We start from the raw sequence: 25,871 nt of genomic DNA, 5'->3' as shown, positions 1-25,871 counted from the left end.
GGTTCCTTTGGAGAAATTGTTTGATTATAATCTTTCAGGCTCTGACATGTAGCAGTATGCTTCTAAGAGGCTAAGAGGCGATGATAAAGTGCCCTTTTCTCCTATTCCTTTTCTCTTTCTTTGTAAATGTATATATTTTTGGCCAGGCCCCATTTTATTTCCTCGTAGACACTGCCATTAATCTCTGCAGTCCTTTGCCTTTAACCCCCCCAGAGTTGTTGGAGTTGGGAATGGGAATCATTTTATCTGCCATGCCTTCCCTACATGGCAGATAAAAAATTGTGGGGTAGTTGTGGCCTAATGGTTAGAGAGTCGGACTCGTAATCCAAAGGTTGCGAGTTCAAGTCTCAGGTCCAGCAGGAATTGTAGGTGAGGGAGTGAATGTACAGCGCTCTCTCCACCCTCAATACCACGACTAAGGTGCCCTTGAGCAAGGCACCCAACCCCCAACTGCTCCCTGGGTGCCGCAGCATAAATGGCTACCCACTGCTCCGGGTGTGTGTTCACTGCTGAGTTAAATGAGTTAAATGCTGGGTCACCATACTTGGCCACATGTCATGTCACAGTTAGTCACACTTAAGAAACAAGGTTATTTCTTCTTGTACTAAGAGTGGTTGAGTGCTGTCCATGGTGCTGATGTCCTTTTCTACTAGGTTTCCTATTGCCACATCAGTCTAGATTTTGCAAAAAAAAAATGCTTAAAATATCAAAAAAATTCTTAAATCAAGAAGGATTTTCTAGACAAGTAAAAATTATTGTCTTGTTTTCAGAAAAAAAAAAAAAAACAAGCAAAATAATCTGCCAATGGTAAGCAAATTATTCTTGTTTTCTGTTTTAAATAAGATTATTGGTAACACTTTACAATAAGGTTCATTAGTTAACATTAGTTAACAACATTAGTAAACATGAACCAAGAATGAACAATACTTCTACAACATTTCTTCATCTTAGTTAATGTTCATTTCAGCATTTACTAATGCATTATTAAAATCACAAGTTGTGTTTGTTAACATTAGTTAATGCACTGTGAACTAACATGAATAAACAATGAACAACTGTATTTTCATTAATGAACATTAACAAAGATTAATACATAGTGTTATAAATGCATTGTTCATTGTTTGTTGTTAACTAATGTTAACAAATGACACCTTGTTGTAAAGTGTTACCAGATTATTTTTCTTACCCCATTGGCAGATTATTTTGCTTGTTCTAAGCAAAATCTCACTTGATTTTGACTTGTTTTTGTTTGTTTTTTTCTAAAAAACAAGACAAGAATTTTTAGATATTTTGGCTGAAAAGAAGACAAAAAAAATCTGAATAAGAAAAGCATTTTTTGCATTGCTACTATTCAAAAGTTTGGGGTCTGTATGATTTATTTTGAAAGAAGTCTCCTATCTTATGATCACCAATATTATGTAAATAATATTACAGTTTAAGAAAATGTAAATATATTAATGTATTTTATGTTTGCAAAACTGAATTTTCAGCAGCAATTACTCCAGTCTTCGGTATCAAGTGGTCCTTCAGAAATTATTCTGATTGCTAATTTCTTGATTTTGGTGTTAAACAAACATCTCTAATTATCACAGTTTAAAAAATGGTTGTGCTGCTTATTTTTGCATTTTTGTCCAGGATTCTTTGAAAGTTTAACAGCATTTATTTAAAACAGACTTTGGTAACACTTTATTTTAGGGTCTCTTAACTAGTTGCTTATTAGCATGCATATTACTGGAATATTAGCCATTTATTAGTAGTAATTAAGCACATATTAATGCATTATTCTACATGACCTTATTCTACATCCGTAATCCTACCCAATACCTAAACTTAACAACTACCTTACTAACTATTAATAAGCAGCAAATTAGGAATTTATTGAGGGAAAAGTCGTAGTTAATAGTGAATAAGTGTTCTTATTCTCTTATTCTCTTTTGATGTAGCCCTACATTTCTAAAACTTAATTTCAATTGCAAGGTAATACTATTTGTAGGAAGGAAAAAGCTTCTGCTCAGCTTGCCCAAATGGGATTTTTTAAAACATATTGGTATCTATACCTTTACCATAAAGCTTTGCTAGGAATAAATTCATGTCAAATTTATTTGACATGGAGATTTAAGGAATGCTTTAGTGGCCAACCTAATTGCATACAGAGATTTCCAATTTGGCATGAACCTTCTGAGTGCTGTAAGATGGACTCAACTCAAGCATGCCAGGAGAGGCAGACAGAGGATAATTGAGACGGTTCGCCTGCATTGGAGGCTCGAAATGACATTAGAAGGAGAGGAGGCAGGAGAATCAAGCACAGCTGTGGAGAGCGTCGGTGAAAGGAGAGAAAACCTCCTGAGAATGGCTGAGAATTCAAACAGGAAACAACAAAGAAATAAACAGAGGTTGCCGTTGTAATACACAGGAGATAGTGAAAGGAAGTAGTAGACAATGATAGCTAGGAGGATACTGAGGGATGAAAAATGTAAGAGGGCTAGCAGGGTGCTGATGTTTCTCTGACAACTAGCCACATTTGGGAAGGCTAAACAAGCACACAAGAAAAAATTTAAACCGAGCGAGAGGAATTTTGAGGAATTATGTGATGCAATTTTATTTAGCTGATAATTAATTTAAAAAACTTACCAAGCAGCAAATCCATCCATCCGTTTGTTTATATATATTACATGATTTTATTAAAAAAAACATCACTTTTGCTAGTGTAATATTGCTTAGCTGTTAACGTCTTAGTTATATAAAACACTTTTTATATTCTATTTTATATTATCTATTAGTACTTCAAATGCCGATTACTCAGATACCCTTAAGCACTGGCTTTGTTGAATTGCCTCAGCCGATATCTTTCTTGGCTCTTTTTGAGATGAAACAGCCTCATCCGGATTTGTCAAACAGATTTGTCAATGGACTTCTTGTTTTTAGATCTTGAATCTTTTTTCACTAAAGCTGTTTATAGTCAGCAGCCATTTGACAGAGTCAGTAATTGTCAAACGATCATTGCCTCAGGCCAGAGCTTCAGTCATTATCTCACTAAATGTTTAGCAAGATTAGCCATGTCAGGTTACCTCACTAACCTTCTCATGTAGTTCTTCTTACCTATAGCCTAAATTCTTTCAAAGGTACTGAAAAATTAACATGCAGGAGCCTTTGAACACAGTTGTACATCATTAACATTCATGCTGGTGTACACATCAAGGTCTTCTTACAGGGATCGTACACTGCAATGAAAAATGTCATCCATGGAGTCCATGATCTGACTTGATATTCTTCATTTCTCCTCCCTTAGCCCATGCCTCATGACATTATGTCAGTGCTGGGATGTGGGATAGGCACTGAATATTTCATAAAATGCACAGACCATCACGAACAATGCTTTTGGAACGTATTATGAATCTTTTAACTGGCCTATAAAATATTATAAACCTACCTGGACAGGATTCCTCTTTGAACTTCCAGACATTCACAGCAAGAACACCAAACTTACTTTTAGTAATGACAATATTTCCATGAACACTTTTTTATTGAAATGTTTATGCCACCTTGCAAAATACTAGCAACACTGAGCAACCAACCGATTTCTGTTTGTGGTTTCTGTGGTTTCCTGGTCTGATGAGGTAAAATAGGGCCTGAAATGGTGTTTAAATGGTGCTTCTTGTGCATCTGAAATGGTCAAATATGGTCTGATCTGTCTTCATCCGAATTTTTGTCAGTCTTTCAAAAATTTTATTTGAAATTGTTTTCACCCACCTCCGCATGGTAGCTCTTTTGGGATGCTAATGTTGAATTATGGTCATTTTAATATTTGAAACCACCATTAGCTATTGCTTTCACATTTAAAAGGTTGTGGTAATTTGATAAATCGCGGTCAGATCAACCTACATTTGCTCAGGGCTAATAAAGACCACGTTTTTACAATGCAAACAGTGAATCTAGATTAGCATTTATGATAAGATAAGTAGCATATCAATTTCCATTTCAGCATGGGTCAAATGCAATCTGTGGATGATGATTTTATTTAATCATAAATGATACTCCATCCTCATAATTAGGAAATAGAAAAATGTTTGCTGTTCCGACACTCTCAGACCAGCAACAATAATTAATAACCCGAGTTAATTAATTACACCTACACAGAGCACAAAAAGCGTCCCTCAATTAGTAAGAGGAGGTAAGCAAGGGCATCCTTGCCGAGGCCTGATCAAAAGGCAGCTGGAGTCCTTTTTGATGAGAATCAAAGGAAATGGCACTGTGCTGAAGATGGGCCGCTGATGGTGGGACCCATTAGTTTGCAGTCTGTCTCCTTTAGCCCACACCTGCGAGCACAGCCCTTCCATACCAGAGCAGGCCCGCGATCAATACACAATCGAGCCGCGGCTGATCTTTAGGTTCCTCTGTGATGACATTAAAGTAGCAAGGTCAGATTTCCATCAAAGTTTATGAAAGCAGTCGCTGAGCTTATTGCTATACAACTGACGGCGGATTACAGGGGTGGGAGGTGGGGTTGGGGGCGAATAATGAACATATTCATAGTCTACAGTCCCCCCTTTCATCTTTTGTTCGGATTCATTTACAAGAGCAATCTTACCTTTGGTTTCTGTGATCTCACAAGGCAGATGATCAAAGTGTGTAAAGCTTTGGTTTAGCCATGATGGATTGAAATAGATGAGAGTGGCGTGCTGTATGACGCATGTTCTCTATAATCCAACCAAGGTCTTGTGTAGACACAAATGTGTTTTGACATACACCAACAATCAACCGCAATGGGCTTTCATTTCTGTCCGTTATGCCCTCCTATTCGTAACCTTTGACATGCCGCATTGTCTATGGCTTCTCTTATCAAGCCAGCAACATTGAAGTTAGATAGTTCAGAGAGGTACATTTGCTATAAATGAGGTCATTTTGAAAGCTTTGCGACCCCCAAAGACCACAGAGATGATCAATTGTCAGGCCAGGCATCTGAGCATGTATGTGAATTGGCCTTTTTTCAAAACTTTAGGTTGTAGGTGATGATATGAACCATCTTCGTCTAAAATACCAATACTTTACTAAGGCCTTGATGGTTTTGGTCAGGCTTTAAGTGACCCCTTCATTTATTTTTTTCCCCCAGTTTGCTATATCATCCATCTCAATAATAAAGTGTGATTGAAAGTATGCCCCGTAGACCTCTTTTTTTTTTTTTCACATTTGGTTTTCTCTCCCACCTTTGTTTGCTTAGTATAGAGCTACGCCTGTAATTTTTTTCTCTTGGGACAATAACAGAAAATAGTGTCAGAGGGAAACGCAGCCCATCTCAGCCAAGCAGCTGTGTCAACGCCATGCAGGACTGAGAGTCCACGTCCAGCTGGAGACAAAGAAATCCATCCTTTCTAGCCATGCAGTCATAATTGTGATAATGAAAAGAGAATATCTCCATTATACCTCTTCCAGAATTGAACGGCGAGGCCAACACACTCATTGCTGCTTGCTGGCAGATAGAAATGGGTTTAAGGATCTTATTATTCCTGAGGGATTGTAAGTGGATCGGCGCCTTGCTTCTCTGCCCTGAAAGGAGAATAATTTATAAGCAAGAGAGCGTTGAGGCGAGGTCGCAACACATTGTAATAAAGTCGCCCCTTCGGCACCAGTCTTGGGCTGTATTGAAACCAAATTGGGATGCTAATGCGTTGGGCAGCGGCGGGGTCTCTTAGGTCATATGCCTCTGGAAAACTTCAAGTTGCTTTCTGCTCATCTTAAGCTGCCGGATGACGGACTCTTCCTCCGGAGGGATGAAATGTTTGTTTTTCTCACATGGCGTCGTCATGTTGAAGTTGAGTCTTCTTGGACCTTGTCGCACAAAGGGCTGGGGGATATCGTCAGGCTCTCTGCTGAACCTCCATGTGCTGATGGGAGAAGACAGCTGTTTGTGAAAATTGCCGTCTCAATTTTAGCATGCATGAGTAGTTCTTTAGAGGACACTTGGGTAATTATAAAAAATTATAAAATCTGTGATATCAGCTTTGCTCTTCTTCTTTTTTTTTAATAAAAAAATATGATGTAGATGAAAAGGCAGAGGGGTCATTGTCATCTACATAACATGATTTATTATGACTGTGATCTCTAAGAACAGTTATCTTGTCTTATCATGTATATTTCCATGAATCTGTTATTTTGCTTGTGTAATTTTTGTACCCTTTTTACTTTAAAAAAAAATAAAATAAAAAATACTAAAAAGAAGCAGTAGCAGCAAAAATTGAGGCTGCAGTGAGGCACTTAGAATAGAAGTAAATGAAAAATTTGGAGGTTTTAAAAAGCAGGAAATTTGAAGCTTAATTGTATAAAAGCACATTAATTCTGTTGATTTTTGTGCTATTTGATCTGACAATTGTTTCACCTTTTCTATGGATGCTTTAGGTTTTACCTTGTCATGCCAATGAAGCTGTAGATATGAAAAAAAAAAGAAAAAAAAAAAAGGCATTTTCTGAGTGAAATTATATTAAAATGTTGAATGGTTCACCCAAAAATGAAAATCAAACTTTTCATAACATTTTCTTTTGTGGAACAGAAAAGATTCTGCACATGTTTCATTGTTATTTTTTCCACCTGATGTAAGTCTATGGTGTCATTTGGACCCCAGCATTCTTCAAAATATCATCTTCTTTTGTTCCACTGAAGACATAAGTTCTTAAAGGTTTGGAATTACATGAGAGTGAGTAAATTGACAGAATATTTGAGTGAGTTTTCCCTGTAAACCACAAATGCCTTGTTGAAACATCCAGTGAAACAATGAGTATTTTAACATTTACAGAACACCACCTTTCACTTTTGTCGGTAAGTGGTAGCGACTTATATTGTACCTGAAATATTCCTTTAAAATAGCCACTAACCTAGCTTAATATGCAGAGACAGCACAAAAACAGTAAGCACTCCGGCACTAACAAAACATTGTTCTGTTTTGAGAATCCCAACCAGACACAGCAACGGAGGTTTAACCAATGACGTGTGTTTGGGGCGGGGCATCAGTAGTTCAGACCAATAGCAGCTTGGAGGGGTGTGTTCAGGAAACCTCTTTCAAACAGTTATTATTTTGCAGTTCCTTTTAGTGAAGCTATTGGAAATGACACTTGCCCTTTAACTAAACAAGAACAACAAACAACTTTAGAAGAAAGCGAACTAGTAGTTCACCTATATTTAATCATCTTAAAATGCCAATACTACTTAATATCCACTAACTTATGGCCAGTTTATTTAGAAACATTGCGCTGAAAGAGAATTAGCCACTTCCTGCTATCGCTTTTCTGTCCACCCACCTAGATACTGGAGATTTTTGCTTTCCCTTTGGGACTCAACAAAAAAAAAAAACATCCGAAAGTACATCCCGCTTTTTTACAAATGCAATCGATAGACCACATATTAGCTGGTACAGAAGATGGAACATTGAGGGCAGGAAATGCCCTGTCACCCGAGAGTCCAAGCTGCAAGGTCCAGCCCCAGCACTACATGTCTAAGGCAGCGGGACGGTGATGAATGGCCAGTCCAAATGGAGGTCTGCTGATAAGAAATACTTTTTTTTTACGGTTTAAAACCCATTCCCCAAACTAAAGTTGAGTCTTGAAGCTTAGATATGTGTAGTGAAGTGAATCTTCAAACCAAATAATACTGGCATAGCCTCAATTTGTTGTAAAACCTAGGAACGTTTTCAAGCCAAGTGTGTGATTCACCGTCTTCTACATTTCAGGGTTTTAATTCTGTGAATTGTTCCCCCCTCCCCTTACTGTGAATGAAAAATTTATAAAAATCTGTTCTCTAAAGAACTTCTGCTTTCAAAGTCGCTAAGATTTTCTATGTTTAATCCTCAAAGTGTTTAAGCAGTTCAAGCAAACTTGCAAGAAAAATAAATGCCAGAGGGACTGTGCACATGAATACTGCTGCCACAAATAATAAATCCTTGCAATGTATAGCTTTGGCGGGATTTCTCGAAATTTGCAAGCCCTGTTTAATTTTACATGACTACGCACTTGCTGTTAGAGATGCCCCAAAATATGTCATTTCTAACATTTTCTATGCTTTGCATCTTTGGGAAGTTTCTTAATAAAACAGAAGAGAAAGAACTGATACGAGCGCTGTGGTGTCTTTGTGAGATCACTAGAAAAGATGAAAGAATACTGTTCCTGGCACTTTCTCATTATAGCCCTTTTGAGTGCTTCTTACCCATTCAGAACGGGAGAACTTGCCGTTCTTTCTATGAATATGGATTTGTACAGATTGCTTGAATGATACATTCATTTGAATATGTGACCTGGTTTTATCCGAATCAGCTGGAGAGCTCCACGGAAAAACCAGACGGCTCTGTGTTGTTTCCTTGGAGGCGATTTCTAAGTGAACCTGACACTGAATCTGATGGTGGCAGCCTTGGTTTGAAGGGCAGTGGCGATCTTTTACAGAAACTCTTTAAGAGGGCTGAAGAGAGGATCGTGAAGGGGCCAGTGAAGGGCATTAACAAGCTTAGATGTTATCCCCCTGTCACTCTGTAACTCACACTGCTCCTGAGAGGAGATCTCAGACCCCTGGAGAAGGCCAGACTCTCCCTGGGGCGTGTCTGTGTCACACTGACTTATCAGTGAGATTACTGGAAGATTTGTAACCTTTGCTAAATCATACTGGAATTCAGTCGGATGGCTTAGGCTTTATGCAAATATGAAGCAGGGGAGACAGTTTGCACTGCTTTTTGATAAAGAAGCATTTTTTATAATGTGATTATGGACAAAATAAGTAATAACTGTGATACGTTTGTGTCACTGGGGACGTGGTGCAGTTGTGGATAGAGGTATTTTGTTGTGTGCTGGCTGTGGCCATTGTATGTTCCTGTTCGCTGCTTGAGGTCCAGCCATTTTTCCCTGTCATGCTCCAGCAGGCAGTACTTGTTCGGACCTTTTATTTTTCTACTCATGCTCATTCTGTTTGGACGGGTGAATCGCAGATCCATACCATTACTCTGGACTCTGGCTCCTTCATTCTTATGTTGTCTTTAATATGTCTTTAATACTAAAAAAAAATAGCATATTTTATTTGTGTGATTTATATGCGATCTGCTTATAAATAATACATTTGTTCATTTCAAATGTACAGTATATTAATTTAACATTATCCAAGATGAATAAATGCTGTAAAAATATTTTTCATTGTAAGTTCATGATTTGTAGTGCATTAACTAATTTAACAAATTTAACCTTGTAAGGCGCTATGTGAACTTTTTTTTTTTTTTTTTCTCTCAAGTGAACTGATCATGTGATCCCAATATGGCACACTGGAATGCTTTTTAAAAATATTCCATACAGGCTTCTTAAAATGACAAAGCATGGCATGGACAGTTGGCTAGTTTTTTTTGTCTTTTCCACTGATGTACCGGATCTCTCATTTTCGTTTCATTGATATTCCCGTCGGCCTCAATGACAAACGCGAGTGATCCATCACCACTCTAAATGGCAAAATTGACAGCCCTCAAGGGCTTTGAATGCCTGTTCTGCTGACACAAGATTATCACATTTATCCTTTTTTATTCAATCCTTCCAATGTGACACTTTTTCACATCCAACATGGTGTTGGCGGTTTGATGCTTGTTTCCGACACTTTCATTTCCTAAATGCAAATCGGGCGTCAGCAGGTTATAATCAACACAATTAACATGCTGAGAGATGTTCTCATATTTGTTGCTTCTTATTGTGCAATTTACACTCCAACAATCACCCCTAAGATCTTTAAATTATCCAGCCATAACGTGCTGAGATCAGGGCCCACTGTTTTGACAAAGGAGGGGCATGTTCGGTTGATGTCCGTCATTTAATTCAACCCGTTTCACTCGCTCTGAGATAGAGGTAATTAGGGATATTAAATAAGGGGAGTTGCCAAGTGAATAAGTAAGGACATGGATATGACTTTGTTCTGCTGCATGTCTTTTTCCAGAAGTCCAGTGCATCGAAATCATACTGTTGCAAATTATTAGAGAAAACTAGAGATCTAATGTGTTCATTTAAAGATGTATTGGCGTTATATGTTATTTATGTCGGTCATTAAGAAACCCTAGCCGCACTATGGATTATATTTTACATGTTGAAAACTCCAGAGATCATTACAAGCAAGACTTTGAGCTAGAAATCCATAATTTGCTGAGCATTTGTGATTACTTAATAAATAATTACAAAAGTACTAAACAAAACCAAAGCCTCTGGGAAAACAGCTAAGTGGCATATTACGGCGTAACATATTGTACAATGGAACGGTCTTTTGTAAAAGATTATTATGAGTATTTGTTCAAGTAAACAGGATTAGAAAGTGGTTGTTGTGACTAAAGAATGGCATCTTAACATAGTTCTTGGGTAAATGTTTCTTTATGTCTTTGTATTTTTATGTGGTATTTGCGTTAGAGCATTTTTCGTAAGTCATTTTGTTTTCCTTTGTGTGGTTAATGTTCTTGCTGTATTGTTTGATATAATGAAGTAATTAATCTTGCTCGATAGATCCTCTGTTTGTTACTTTTCTTGGCCAAATCAATAGTAATTCATGAAATCAGCAGGAAAAAATGCCATTATATATTTTACCCTGTGGTCAGTTTTACTGGTTTTCTTTTGCAATGCTTGTTGGGTCTTCAGAAATAAAGACACAATAAGAAATCTAAGTTTAAGGTCTATAACAATAGAGGCCTATTTAAGTTTCCATGCTGTTGTTTAGAGTTGTCGGTCTAAACCTTCTAAAAGTCAGCAGTGAATTCATGGCCTCCTACTAGCAAGATGTCTGATGCCAAGCCGTGTGTAACAGCGCAATCAATGTACCTCTTTCTTTATTTCCCAAACTAGTCCCTGGGCCACATTTATTTCAAAGTGCTACCGCTCTGCCCTTGGTTTGGATCCAACCAGAACATAAAGCATGAATTGGCGATTAAACAACAAATAATTCAGATAAAATGTTGCGCTTTTGGTCCCGTAGCCCTTGGCTTGTCAGTGTGGCATGGTAATAGTGCCAAGAATAAATTAGTTTACTATGAATTACAAGGAAAAACTTGTTTACATTCTTGAATGTATGGTGGATAACTGGTCAGACTCAACACTGAGAAATGGATCGCCAAAATACATTTATGATAAAATAAAATATTTACACAACTGTTCAAATATTTGAGGTTTTGAACAGTAGTGCAAAAAAGTTTTTTTTATTTATTTTTTGAAAGTAATTAATACATTTATTCCACAAAGATGCATTAAATTAATCAAAAATAGACAGTCAAATATATTATAATGGATTTCTATTTCAAATATATGCTGTTCTTTATATATACATACAATTTTACTATTACAATATTACTGTGTTTACTGTATTTTTATTAAATAACTGCAGCTTTGGTGGGTATGATAGGCTTCCTTAAAAATGTTTGGATGGTTGTATATAAATAACATATGCTAAAGGTGGTATTTTCCTTTTTAGAATTGCAGAGCAGTTCTTGTGGGAACCCTGGCGTCCCGCCTAAAGGCATCCTGTACGGGACACGCTTTAATGTAGGCGACAAGATCCGCTACAGCTGTGTAACCGGCTATGTGCTGGACGGCCATCCTCAGCTCACCTGTGTGACCAATGCAGGCAATGCTGCCGTGTGGGACTTCCCAGTGCCCATCTGCAGAGGTAAGCAAACAGCCAAATATCCCTACATGTGACATGCATGACCGATGCACTGCAAACGTGTGCGTGTTTGTGAGTTTCCCTGCATGAGTGTTTGATGTTTTTCTGTGTTCTTTTGTCCTTGCGGATGCTTGTGCATATATGCGTGCATGTATGGGTGAATATATCAGCGAGTGGCTATAGTGGGATATAAGCACTAGGTTATTTTGATTAGAAATGGCGCAACAGATCGACCCTTTCATTTTGAGGCCTCTTGAACATGAGAACCAAATCACATCTTTGCTCTTGTCAGCTCTTACATTTCCATGTTTATTTTCTGTCCTTCAATTTCAATCTTTCATTCTTTCATTTAAAGCCCCATAAGGGTCCTTTTGCATTTATTTGACTTTCAATTAGTTTTTGATTCCCTTTCATAATTCAGCTCACTTTACTTGTCCCACACTGTTGTTTTTCCCCTGAAAAGATGAGTCAGGGCTCTGTGTGTTTGTTGTGAAGGTATCAAGATTTATTGTCTTACGTTCAGACCAATTATAATGTGCATTAGCCATGACCATTCTCAAATAAGAATCTCTCCATAGACAGCCTGCGCCGGTTTCTGCTCCAGCGTGTTTAATAGAAAGAGGGAAATGACAGCGTCTGGATCATGCTTGCTTTGGTTGGACACAAATTGCAAAGCCAACTGTGCTTGAATAGAAAATAGCCTGAGGTACTAAAATGTGGAGCCTCAACCTGGCCCAGAATGCAGTAGGGTATGGAGGAGCAGACCACTGTGTTTGCTGCACTTGTCATCTGGCACTTTCTTCAGGGTACAACTTTAAGCTTTTATGTCTTATATGCGAGGATGTGTTTTGATCATTTAATATTTTGTTGATTAATTATGGAATTGCATATACTGTAGTACTGTCGCATAGATGTGGGTTTCATTCCACAAGTACATTTTATAATGCATGTTGGGTTTTGTGTCTCTATTAGTGCATTTAGTAATTGGATATTCATAAAAACATCACAGAGCATTCTTAATTTTCTACTCATAAGTTACCTTGACAAAAAGTGAATCTTTGTGTTAGATGGTATCTGCCCTTTTATGAGCAAAGTAGATGGGAGATTTTTACATAAAAGCAGCTCTGAAATTATTTTTGCCCGGCAATTTACAGTTACCATTAATTTTAGATTAAGGGGGGAAAAAAATCCATTTTAAACCTTAAGTCAGAGGACCTTTAGAAATACTACTTCCGCAAATGTCAATGTTATGCTAAAATTCTGTAATGTATGCATCTCTGAATGCAGAAGTGGAGATATAAAAAGCTCTCAAGAATATTTGTGGCCCACTTGCACTTTTCATTTCTCTTCTAATTGCATTATGGGTATTCTTGGTTATTTATTTATTTTTATTATTTATTTACTTTTTTGTGAACCTAAGTATTATTATTATTATTTTATCTAAACGATATTATATTTAAATGCTTATATATATTCACTATGAATTATTGTAATGTCTTCATATGATTCGGAATAAATATATAGTAAACAAAAATATATATAAACAATTCAGAAAGCTATAATACGTACTGCATTTTCAGCATTTTGGTAGTTTGGAATTGACTGAAACAAATAGAGGTTTCTGTCAGCTGTTTCTAACTTCAGTTTCAAGAATTTTTCTCAAAATTGCTTGGTTGTGCATATCTCCATTCTTGGATGCCTTTGGCACAGTTGGTCAGTCTGCAGTATCAAGGTGTGAAATAGGCATGACAGCACTGCTGCACAGGTAGTCGAGCCGAAACGACAGTCACAGAGATTTTTATTTAGCTAGGGTGAAAACTCTTAGCCCTGACATTACCAAACAATACGGTCAGCACCCAATCACATGCTGCACAACACCATGGGACTTGTTTATCGTAAAAATAATCTCATTAGATAGTGTGAGACCCTCAGAGAATTGTCTTTTTTTTTTTTCCTGAGCATTTTCTGTTTTTGAATCTTTGAACAGCTGCCTCAATAAAATCAAAGCCCTTAACGCAGTCAGCAAAATCAATGCTGCTTTTTTAGACCGAGAAGCAAACCATTTTGTACCTGGAAATCATCCAGACGAGCTCGGCATGTTTTATTAACATATTGAATGGGCTAATTTGGTCCAGTAAATTTTGGCTGCTAATAAATGTTTGTGGATGGGCTCAGTCCTCTGCAGAGGTCAAGGATAACAAACTGGTAAACCCAAGTGAAATGGGCCATCTTGTCACGGCTGAGGGAATGTAGCTCTGTTAATCAGACAGCTATAAAATGGCATCATTTAGGCCAGAGACTGAATTTCAAATTCGCTTCAAGCTTTGAATAAGTCAAATGAAGTTACCTCTTATCATCGCATGCCTTCGCTGTAAACAAGTCCCAAAATCTCGGCTGGAAACCGGTGCCTTTAAAGGTCAAGCATGTAGCGAGATGAAAAAAAATCAAAGCAAATAAAGTCACTCTGTAATGCAAGTCAGTTAATTAAGCAAATCGATCATTACGTGTAAGTATTTATGGCTTCCAATGATCTTTACCGTTCTCCACTAGTGCTTATGCTCCTAAACCAATCCTACTTAGCAAGACCAAGTGTGGAATAGCTAAAATTATCCTTTGTCGGATGGAATTCCTCAAGGAGCATTAAAACGCTGATAATTCGACGCTGAGGCTATGAGCCTTAATGACTGGCTTTTGATGTGCTAGACTTTAATTTTGACAGGGTCTTTTTTTATTAAAGAGTTCAAACTCGCTGTGGGCTGCAGCAATCGTGCTTCTCCTTTCCCCTTCCTGTCTGGCTTTGACAACCATGGGGACCACCTGCTTAACGACGTAAATCCCTGATCAATCCCACACCACTTTGAGCAGCCCTGCCGAAATTGGAGCTGACACCCACACCCTTCTTAAATGCAATGCTCTTGCCAGGGATTGCTTATGCGCTGACTTGATTGGTTTAGAGAATCTGTCTCTAACTGCACAATTTAAGCCCATGAAGACATGTCTGACCAAAAAAAGAAAAATTTACAAGCCTGTTTTTCACCAACATTGGTGATTCGTCAATCTGAGAAAGACTATAGACCGTTATTTTAGTATTATGTTATTTATATACTTATTATAGTTTTATAATTATTAGTTTTTATTTGAATTTGTTTATTTTTTTAGTAAGTTTATGTGCTTTTTATGAATTTTTAATGGTAACACTTTTCAATAAGGTGTCATTTGTTAACATTAGTTAATGTATTAACTAACATGAACTAACAATGAATAACACATTTGTTACCCTATTTATTCATCTTTGTTAAAGTTAGTTAATGAAAATACAGTTATTCATTGTTTGCTCATTTTAGTTCACAGTGCATGAATTAATGTTAACAAATACAACTTTTGATTTTAATAATGTATTAGTAAATGTTGAAATTAGCATTAAATAAGATCAATAAATGCTGTAGAAGCATCGTTCACGCTTAGTTCATGTTAACTATACAGTTAACTAATGAACCTTATTATAAAGTGTTACCGTAAATTTATTTTAATCGTAATAGTTTTAGTGAATGGTAACAACACTTCTATGGAGAACCTTATAAGAGTCTGTGATGCATGGTTATGGAGCATTCTCAAGTTTTCTTTATGGATAATAAAAGTCTGTTGCTGGGTAAAAGGGATTTGGCTCCTGGACTCATGGGGTGATGGAGGTCTATTTAATCTGTTGCAGTTTTTTGCCGAGTGGGTGCTGCCATTGCCACATTTTCTAGCCTCTTGACACTTTTATATGCTAATGCTATTTCAGTGTCTTTCCCTTATGTGCTGCCACTGTCGTCTTTAGCACAAATTATCTGATTAATGCAGTGTAATGTACTGAGTATTAAAGTTTTTCTCGTTCATAAATCTAGAGATTGCAAATACAGAACTGCTGTTACAGTGAAAATATTTTGTAGTTGATATCAAAAATTGGGGGTTCAGAAAGTTTTTTAATTCACAATAATTTCACAATATTAAAATGTTTACAGTATTTTTGATCAAATAAATGAAATAAAAAAACTAAAAGTAAAAAAAAAAAAAACTTACTGATCCCAACTTTTTAGTATATACTCTATATATAATTTACTTTCGTTAATAATTTTGTTCATATATTGAATATAAATATTATATAAATATATTTATTTTGTTTTTATTTTTTATTCCATTTTTGTTATTCTTGTCCAAGAAATTAGATTTTGGGCTTGAGAAAATCAGTTATTGCAATTTCATAAATGTAATTTGTGAGACTAGTTATACAATCACAAGTTTGATAGATTGTGGTATGCTTCTGTGCTGTGATAATAGAAATAAGAGTTCAAAATAATACATTTCCTGTTTTCATTAGTCTTTTAAGGCCAAAAAGAGAAAACAGGTCACACACTGTAAGGCAGTGTATTATAGAAGTAGTGCTGCTTTAGTAATCTTTCTCTCTCAAGTCTTTGCGTTTCATCTTAGTGAAATGTAGTTTGATGATTATTACTGATTACTGTCTATTTCACCTACAGATGATCAGCCTAAAATATTCTGAGAGTCTTCCCTGACGCAAATGTGTGTCACTGCCTTTTAAAATTAAATACTAGTCACATAACTACCCATTTCCATTTTCAGAAAATTCTCCTCTAGTAGCCACTTAAGGGTAGCCTGGTAATACCAAACTTCGCTTTGCTTCGTAGACAGAGTCTGGAAGGGCATAATTGACAAGCGTTTACTTTCTCGTGGATGGGCGCTTGTCTGAAATTTAAAATCATTGGTGTACCCGTAAGCCAATCACATAACGGTTGGTTATGACATATGTTATTCGCCGGCTCAGCCACCTCGAACTTCCGCTGTAAACACAGGTATGCGGTGAAAACAAAACCATAGAGCGAAATACCGGAGTGAAGATGGCTGTGAACGACTTTTGCAGATTATGTGAAGTAAATCTACACATCCACAATTATCACCTTGGCGAACTTTGGCCTCCCCAGTTTCTCGCTGACGATCGGTAACAGTTGATAAATAAAACTTTTCCCAAAACCTGTCGGGAGTAGGGCCACAACATCACCTCCATTCAAAATGTGAACCAAACACTCTTCTTGTTCGGGCTTCAGTTGGCAAATGCCGGGAATATTCTCCACAACAGAGCGAACGGCATCCCGTGTCTCCATGTCTGCTGTCGTTTTAGATTTCCCTCACCTGAACCTAAACTACAATCTTACACGGCTCTCAGCCCGCCCTCTGTTCGTTGATTGGCCCAGCTGCTGCGGAGCCGGAGATAAACTGAGAGATCGTTTGCTATATCAGACTGAGTACAGAAGCGAAATGAAATTGAGCGGACGTACGAAGTCTGACGTAGTCAGGCTAATTTAAGGGTTCCTCCGGAGATTGTGGAAAATTATTGTATATTTAGGAAAGAAAACATTAACACAATATCTATATTTTCAGATGTTGCAACAGTACTGCATCATATAACATATTTTCTGATTTTCTTAAACAATTTATTCTCAAACAAATTTATTTAAAAAATGAACTATATATATATATACAGTGAGGAAAATAAGTATTTGAACACCCTGCTATTTTGCAAGTTCTCCCACTTAGAAATCATGGAGGGGTCTGAAATTGTCATCGTAGGTGCATGTCCACTGTGAGAGACATAATCCAAAAAAAAAAAATCCAGAAATCACAATGTATGATTTTTTAACTATTTATTTGTATGATACAGCTGCAAATAAGTATTTGAACACCTGAGAAAATCAATGTTAATATTTGGTACAGTAGCCTTTGTTTGCAATTACAGAGGTCAAACGCTTTCCTGTAGTTTTCACCAGGTTTGCACACACTGCAGGAGGGATTTTGGCCCACTCCTCCACACAGATCTTCTCTAGATCAGTCAGGTTTCTGGCTTTGAGCTCCTCCAAAGATTCTCTATTGGGTTTAGGTCTGAGACTGGCTAGGCCACGCCAGAACCTTGATATGCTTCTTACAGAGCCACTCCTTGGTTATCCTGGCTGTGTGCTTCGGGTCATTGTCATGTTGGAAGACCCAGCCTCGACCCATCTTCAATGCTCTAACTGAGGGAAGGAGGTTGTTCCCCAAAATCTCGCAATACATGGCCCCGGTCATCCTCTCCTTAATACAGTGCAGTCTCCTGTCCCATGTGCAGAAAAACACCCCCAAAGATGATGCTACCACCCCATGCTTCACAGTAGGGATGGTGTTCTTGGGATGGTACTCATCATTCTTCTTCCTCCAAACACGTTTAGTGGAATTATGACCAAAAAGTTATATTTTGGTCTCATCTGACCACATGACTTTCTCCCATGACTCCTCTGGATCATCCAAATGGTCATTGGCAAACTTAAGTCAGGCCTGGTTTAAGCAGGGGAACCTTCCGTGCCATGCATGATTTCAAACCATGACGCCTTAGTGTATTACCAACAGTAACCTTGGAAACGGTGGTCCCAGCTCTTTTCAGGTCATTGACCAGCTCCTCCCGTGTAGTTCTGGGCTGATTTCTCACCTTTCTTAGGATCATTGAGACCCCACGAGGTGAGATCTTGCATGGAGCCCCAGTCCGAGGGAGATTGACAGTCATGTTTAGCTTCTTCCATTTTCTAATGATTGCTCCAACAGTGGACCTTTTTCACCAAGCTGCTTGGCAATTTCCCGTAGCCCTTTCCAGCCTTGTGGAGGTGTACAATTTTGTCTCTAGTGTCTTTGGACAGCTCTTTGGTCTTGGCCATGTTAGTAGTTGGATTCTTACTGATTGTATGGGGTGGACAGGTGTCTTTATGCAGCTAACGACCTCAAACAGGTGCATCTAATTTAGGATAATAAATGGAGTGGAGGTGGACATTTTAAAGGCAGACTAACAGGTCTTTGAGGGTCGGAATTCTAGCTGATAGACAGGTGTTCAAATACTTATTTGCAGCTGTATCATACAAATAAATAGTTAAAAAATCATACATTGTGATTTCTGGATTTTTTTTTTTAGATTATGTCTCTCACAGTAGACATGCACCTACGATGACAATTTCAGACCCCTCCATGATTTCTAAGTGGGAGAACTTGCAAAATAGCAGGGTGTTCAAATACTTATTTTCCTCACTGTATATATGTGTGTGTATGTGTATATATATATATATAGAGAGAGAGAGAGAGAGAGAGAGAGAGAGAATTCATTCAACATTGAATCAACTCATGACAATGAATTGTTTAGAATCGGTTATTAATGTTAACATAACCAGCAGTGTGTTAAACGTGTTTAGTCCAATCCACCCATTTTAGGTTGGTAATTGTTTTGTGGTAATTGTTAACCCCTTGGATTTTCATTTTAACGCCACCTGAAAAGTTTGAGAATCTCATATAAAGACAAATTCTCTAATTCATATAAGGTACCACACTGCAGATGCTAGCCTATCTGTGTTCCATTAGCTTATACTATGCAGCCATAATGGTGTTGATTTATGCTGTGGTTTGAAAGATCTCGCCACAGCCTGTACAGTATGTAATTCCCTTGAATTCAGTTCCTATGTGCAATTGTCATTTAAGTGATGGACGAACACCATTTATTACGAGTACAGCAGTGGAGTGCAGCAATGACCGTATTGGATGATCTGAGATGGGAGCCATGCCAGAAGAGGAGGTGAATACCTGCATCAGAGAAGACTGCTGCAGTGAGCTCACTCAGGGTTCAAAAGTACAGCTGATACCCAGAGATTTTGAACTTACATGGTTTGAAGTTGAACTCTAGTGCAGAATCAGCCATTGCCCAGAAGTTGATACCAACTTTTTCAGGTTTCTCAGCATCCATCTCTTTGTCAAGACACAAAGAGAGATGTTAGTTTTTGAGACAGCTCAGCAACATGTATTTGTGGAGTGTGTCATTTCTGCACCAATTGAAGCTACAATTGGCTGTATTCGAAGAGCACAAGTATTTCTGTGAAAATTATTTGAAATCAGCTCTTAAATTGCTCCATTGAATTGAAGCAGTCAGTTTTGTAAGAATCACTTTACTTATACACAGGAATTCTGCTCCGCCTCCTGTCTGCTATTTGTTTGGTCAAACAGGTAGTCCTGCCACCAATTTCAAACCATTATTTGGGCCATAAGCTGACATGTTGCTGACAAGCAAAGTTTTGAAAGTTTTACCAAGCCACAGTGTTTATGTTCTTCTGGGAAGCCAGTCTACGATAACTTAGCTTACCATTTGCCAGCGGCGTCATCCACCTGTTTTTGTGAGGGGGCACCGGTGGCTGTCCTGGCTCACTTGGTGCCCTAGGCAAGATAAGACATGACCAAAGACAAAACAAAACTTTTTTACAAGTTTGTAGTTCTGAAAATACGGAACATGTGTTTGTTGTGAACATGTGTTCAGTGTACAAGGAGACGCACATACTGAGCTGTCTGTATAATATATTTATACAATGGTCATGTGGGATAGATAGATAGATAGATAGATTTGGCATATATAATATTTTTCGCTGTCTCTGCATAGTATTTTTTTAAAAATAGCAGTCTCGCTAACTAGTATTATCACACAGACCTCTTAAAGATCTAAGTGACTTATTACACAGGCTGCTGTGCCATATGCCACAGACGTTCACTGCCTTTGGTGTTTTTCTTCACATCAGTGCAGGCAGCCTATGATACATCCATCATGATTTAAAGAGTGAAGTGATAATTACTCCCTCAGTTTTTGCTCCCACTGCCATGTTTAGCGGTTGCGATAACAGTTTAATGCCAATTAAGGTATTACTTTACCCTCTTGCCCTCATAATTTCATTTCACCAAAGACGTGCAACAAAGAGCTGCTTGGAGATTTGACATAAAACAGATTTAGCTGCCGACCGTAAATACCCAATATCAGTGTTAAAGCCAAACAAATCTAAATTGTTTTTATTAATACCTCAGAAAGTGTTTTTTGGACCTGTGCAGTGGAAACACAAGACAGGAAAGAAAGGATGTTTGTCAGGTTTTTAATGTGACTATCATGGTGGTTTTGTTTGGACAGAGCCATGAATTATTCACAGTCCTGCTCGAATGGAAAGCAAAAAAGAGCTTCAACTCTTATTTGATCTATTTTAAAGTAAGACTTCAGTGACAGACAGACATTATATTTAGGAATGTTAATATTAGACACACAGAGTAGTCTGACAGTTCTTTGATCGCTTCTCTAAGGTAATCTTCACACACAGAGCGCGTCTCCTGGACGAACACATTGTGTGCTCTTTCTCTCACTCGGAGTCGGCACCAAAATGAAGCCTTTTAGGTATTGAGATGTACAAATTTTGGTTGTGTTTTTTTTTTTTTTTTTTGCCTGTCGCACTGCCTCGTCTTGGACACCGGCCCCACTCTAGAGGTGGAACAATGCTGATCTAAGCTCTAGTCCTCTTAGATGCTAAATGGAAGTGGATGTCTAGGAAAAAGCCCTGAAATGTCACCTCATTGCAAGGCTTAATGCCAAATGAGCTCACCATTTGATAACTTGTGGTATGAATCAGCTAAAAGAGCAGTGCGGACATCTCCTTAGTGCTTACAGTTTGGAATAAAATACCAGTAAAAAGCACTTTATCCTGAGAGTTCAAACAGCTGTTACACTAAAATGCTTAAAGGGATAGTTCACCCAAAAATGGAAATTCTGTCATTCATTACTCACCCTCATGTCGTTGCAAACCTGTGAGATCTTTATTTATCTTCGGAACACAATTTAAGATATTTTTGATGAAATCCAAGAGCTTTCTGACTGTGCATAGACAGCAACGCAACTACCACTTCAAGGCCCAGAAAGTTAGTAAGGACATTGTTAAAATAGTCTGTGACATCAGTGGTTCAACCTTAATTTTATGAAGCTAAGAGAATATTTTTTTGTGCGAAAAGAAAAGAAAAATAACGACTTTATTCAACAATTTCTTCTCTTCTGGGTCAGTCATCGCTGCCATTCATTGTTGTTGCTCTATTTGTCAAGTGCTTTCCAAACGGCTTCATTATGAAACACAAATACCATGCTCCCTCCAAAATCCACACTTCAAGGGTTCTCACTTCCAAATGGAATTTGCCCACTTTATGAGTAAATCATTATCAGCAGACGTTTTGACAAACTGTACAAATCATGTTTTGACAAACTGTTCAAAATATTCCTGCCCTTCACAAAGCAAACTATTTTAACCCTGTCTGTTGAACTGTGTTAAATTAAAAGACAGCCAAGCCCTTAATGCTAGATTCTATCTGATGGAGCCTTTGTGCTACTATCCATTGAATGATAGTTTGGTACAGCAATGTTCTGACACTTTAATGCCTGGCTTGCCTGGGCTGTCTACTCCAGAAACGTTCACCTGTCAGAGTTTCACCTGCCCACTTTAGTCAGCATGTGAAGCTCTTGAAAGGTTATTCACAAGTTTTATTAATGGCTTTGCTCCTACTTGCTTGGTTTTAAGCACAGAGGGGAGTTTTTGTTAAGTTCTGAAGGTCAGATGCTATCAAAAACTGTTGGGTTGATTACAGGTATAGTTTGTTTCCTGTTGTTTTTGTGTATGTGCTTTGCAGTTTGATCCTGTATGCTAAATTAACTTTGATTTGATTCTACACAAAGAGGAATTTTATGTGCTTGCTAAATTTATTTAATTAATTTATTTTTTAATTTGTAATTTCATATGGGAACATAGTTCTCATGAATGCATCATTAAATATTTAAACTCTGCTTTTAGAGATTCAAAAATTGCATACAATATTAAAATACACAAATATGTGTTGTGTGCTGCAGGCTAAAAGTAATTGTACAACATTTTTGTTCTTTTCTTTATTTGCTCTACAAATGAGTCTTTGAATAAAATATGTCTTGAAAACAAATTGATAGCATGATTAGCTTGGTTCATTGTGTATATTATTCATGATAATGCGCCTGAATAGGTGTAATGCATTAAAATGTGAAGCAAAACTATGAAAGGTATTGTATAATTGATGAAGCACACTCTGAATTGAGGTAATAAAGAATAAATTAGTAAACACATATAATGAAATTCAATCTGGTCTGATCAATAAGACAACAGTCTACTGCTCACTTTAGTCACTAGTCTGAAAAAGAAACATACAGTGTATATATATGTGTGTGTGTGTGTGTGTGTGTGTGTGTGTGTGTGCAATTATATGAAATTATATTTATACAGTATATCGTGATTTTTTATATATATATATATATATATATATATATATATTTATGTTGCATTTAAACAACCCCCCTCCCATCTCTTAAGTGACTTTGTATGTTTGAAGTAAGACGATCACAGACGTCGACAAGCCATCCGCCTTGATCGTCCCTTTACCCCAAGGGCCAGTTAATATGCTGTGCCTAATCCTATCCACAGAAACAACAAGCACAGTGATGAATATTTACTGAGCTGAATGGTGCTTATCTCCTGTTTGGCATGGAGGACAAAGAATTGCAGATCCTGTTTATAGAACTACATTTACATTTTTTCACCACGCTCATGCATAATTGAAGCAACATATTGAGAGATGTCAGATATATAGCCTGTCCCTATAGGCACCATTAATGTAGTCTTCTGTATTTAAAGAGGGAGGAAATCCTATGCTTTTCAGTCTCTAGCTTGCTCAAAATTCAGCATGCCCTGTTTTGAATCGACTGTTTTATAGACCCTTGTTCTTACATCAAACACTTGTATATGAGGTGGTTGCAAAATTAAGTACTCTGTGCGTTATTAGAGTTACGTTATTTAACAAAATTCTCTCATCATCTCCATCTTATGGTGGAATGATTAATTGAATTCTGCTTCATTATTGGCTCTTTCAACATAATTGCATTGCAGCTTTGAGAGCCATTTTGTTTCCAAATTCAGTTGATGAATACAGATGAAAAATGAATCTCAGAAATCATGGCTCGAGTAGGAAACATGAGAGCATACAGTATAACCAGAACCCCGTATCTTATATATATTAACATTTATCTCATTCAGACCATACTTTTTAACCAAAGCTTTTCAACACCACCTGAATGGATTAAAATGGATTGTATGATTTATTATTATTATTTTTTTTTTCCTATTCATACTTTCAGACACCATCATCATCATTATAAAAACCTTGTCAGGAAAAAAGGTGGAAAACGGATTAACTTACAGCTTGACTGTTCACTATTCATACATGATGATAACACTCAAAGGCTTTACTGAGACAAAAGACATCAAAAATCCATTCATTGTTTTCCTTTATTTATTATTCCTGAGGAATTCCACCTCATCCATTTTTATGGAGAATACTATAAATGGCTGCCATCCCAAAATGCCCATGTCCAATATTCATTTGACTCATCACTTTTAATTGTCATTTTGTCATTCAGCAAGGATGAGGGTCCCTGGAATTCAATGCATGAACCCAGCCAATTCAGCATACCATTCATCTTTTTTATCCTGTGCCATTACCAGTTTGGGAAATTACTCTCAGCACCAGGTTTCATAACACCATTGCCATAGTAGATCATAAAAGTGAAGTATGCCATTTTTAAACACTTAATGTTAATAACCTTTCTCCCATTCTAGTTTAATATGAAGAGACAACTGTAAGTAACATTTGATGTTAATTCACTTGAGAAGTGTAAACAATAGTTTGTTTTAGAATTCCGACCAGCCTGACATAGCAACAGTGGCTCAGCCAATAGTGTGATTTGGGGAGGGGGGATTGTTTTGACAAATGTCTGAAGGGGAGAGTGTTTGCAGAATTAAATTAGTTTTTAACTAGCAAAAGTATTTTAAAATAGTTTCTCCTGTCCCAGCTTAATGTGGAAACAACTATAAATATATAACTATAAATGAGCAGATTTAGGTTGATTCACTGAAACATGTAAACACAGTGGTTCTGTTCAAAACTTTTGTTTGTTGGAGAATCCTGACCAGCCCAACAGCAACAGTGGCTCAGCCAATGGTGTAAGTTTTGAGGCGGGACTTGCTGTTTACTTGACCAATTGCAAATGGGTGGAGTTTAGGAAACAGTCATTATCTGACTAATAACTCTGTATGGTGATATTTGAGACAGAAATTAAAACTGATGATAATATGTTAATACTTTTTTGCGTCTATGAAACTATGAGCTCTAACAGAATCTGAAGGTAGTGTCTGATTTGAAATGTAGATTGCAATATTTTAAGGTATTGTTTTTCATGACTATTTTGAGTAAGGTGAGACAGATGGTTGAGTCTAGTGCTTATTTAATATGGGGTAACATTGTGATAGACACATTTCGATATTGAAATGCACCCGGCTTTCGCATGTCAACTTATCACCGAGACATGCTACGATGTCACAACATGTCAGAAAACAAAATGAGTCTTTAAGGACAAGATCCTTGAATGCAGTTGTAAAAACTGGTGTATAAAGTTTCATGTTGGCTTGTCACAGAGTAGCCTAGTTTCTGCTCAGTATTCAGACATTTTAGACGATACTTGTTTGTTGAGTTACTTTTACTGTCTGAAAGTTTAATGTGAGCTTACAGAGCTATCGAGTAATGTGAATTAGACATTTTGACTGGTTAGTATTTATGTAGGTCACACAATGTCTGAGGGAGTTCTGTCTTAAACCAATTGGTTTGGTGAATATCAGGGAACATCCAGAACTGGCTTACATTCGAATCATAAGGTAAAATTTGAATTAAAATCAACCAATCCTACATGATGCTAAATTGGAGGTTGAATTGAGTGATTGCAATTCAAAGAAATTCAACACACAAAATAATAAGAACAAAGATTACAAAATAATTTAAGCAGTTCAACACAGCTTCTGTGTTCTGTTTGCGTCTAGTCTGTGTCACGTTATTTTGAAGAAGGTAAATTATTCTGGGTATTTATGTATTTTTCCTCTTCAATAAAATGAAATGTAATTATTTACTATAAAGAAATGTATATAAATCATGGTAACATATGAAGATTATGTACATTATATACAGAAATACTGTATCTTGTACAGCATTTAATAATATTGGTTAATTTTTACATAATAGATTTCTAACTTTTCTAAACATGAATTTTAAACAAGCATTTAAAATTAAATTCACAAATTACCAGTGAACAATAGTATTTTTATTAATTAACATTACAATAATCAATAAACGCTGAATAAAATAAATGTTGTAAAACATATTAAACGTAACATGGTAATTAATATTAGCAAGTTGAACCATTTTGTTCTGTGTATTTCTTTCTGTGTCAATTATGGCATTAA

General features: G+C 37.0%; 1 protein-coding gene across 1 annotated transcript in view; it reads left to right on the top strand.

Moving 5' to 3' along the window:
* The window catches only part of csmd3b (CUB and Sushi multiple domains 3b), a 420,302-nt gene that overhangs the window by 113,001 nt on the left and 281,430 nt on the right, over positions 1–25,871 (top strand). Inside the window, 1 exon segment of the mRNA XM_058753321.1 lies at positions 11,455–11,649. Within this exon segment, the coding sequence (XP_058609304.1) occupies positions 11,455–11,649 (195 nt within the window).

This window comes from Onychostoma macrolepis, chromosome 19 (assembly GCF_012432095.1).
Source record: "Onychostoma macrolepis isolate SWU-2019 chromosome 19, ASM1243209v1, whole genome shotgun sequence".
In the NCBI taxonomy this organism is placed as follows: domain Eukaryota; kingdom Metazoa; phylum Chordata; class Actinopteri; order Cypriniformes; family Cyprinidae; genus Onychostoma; species Onychostoma macrolepis.
The sequence above is the reverse complement of the archived record's forward strand: the minus strand, read 5'-3'. Positions and strand labels throughout refer to the sequence as shown.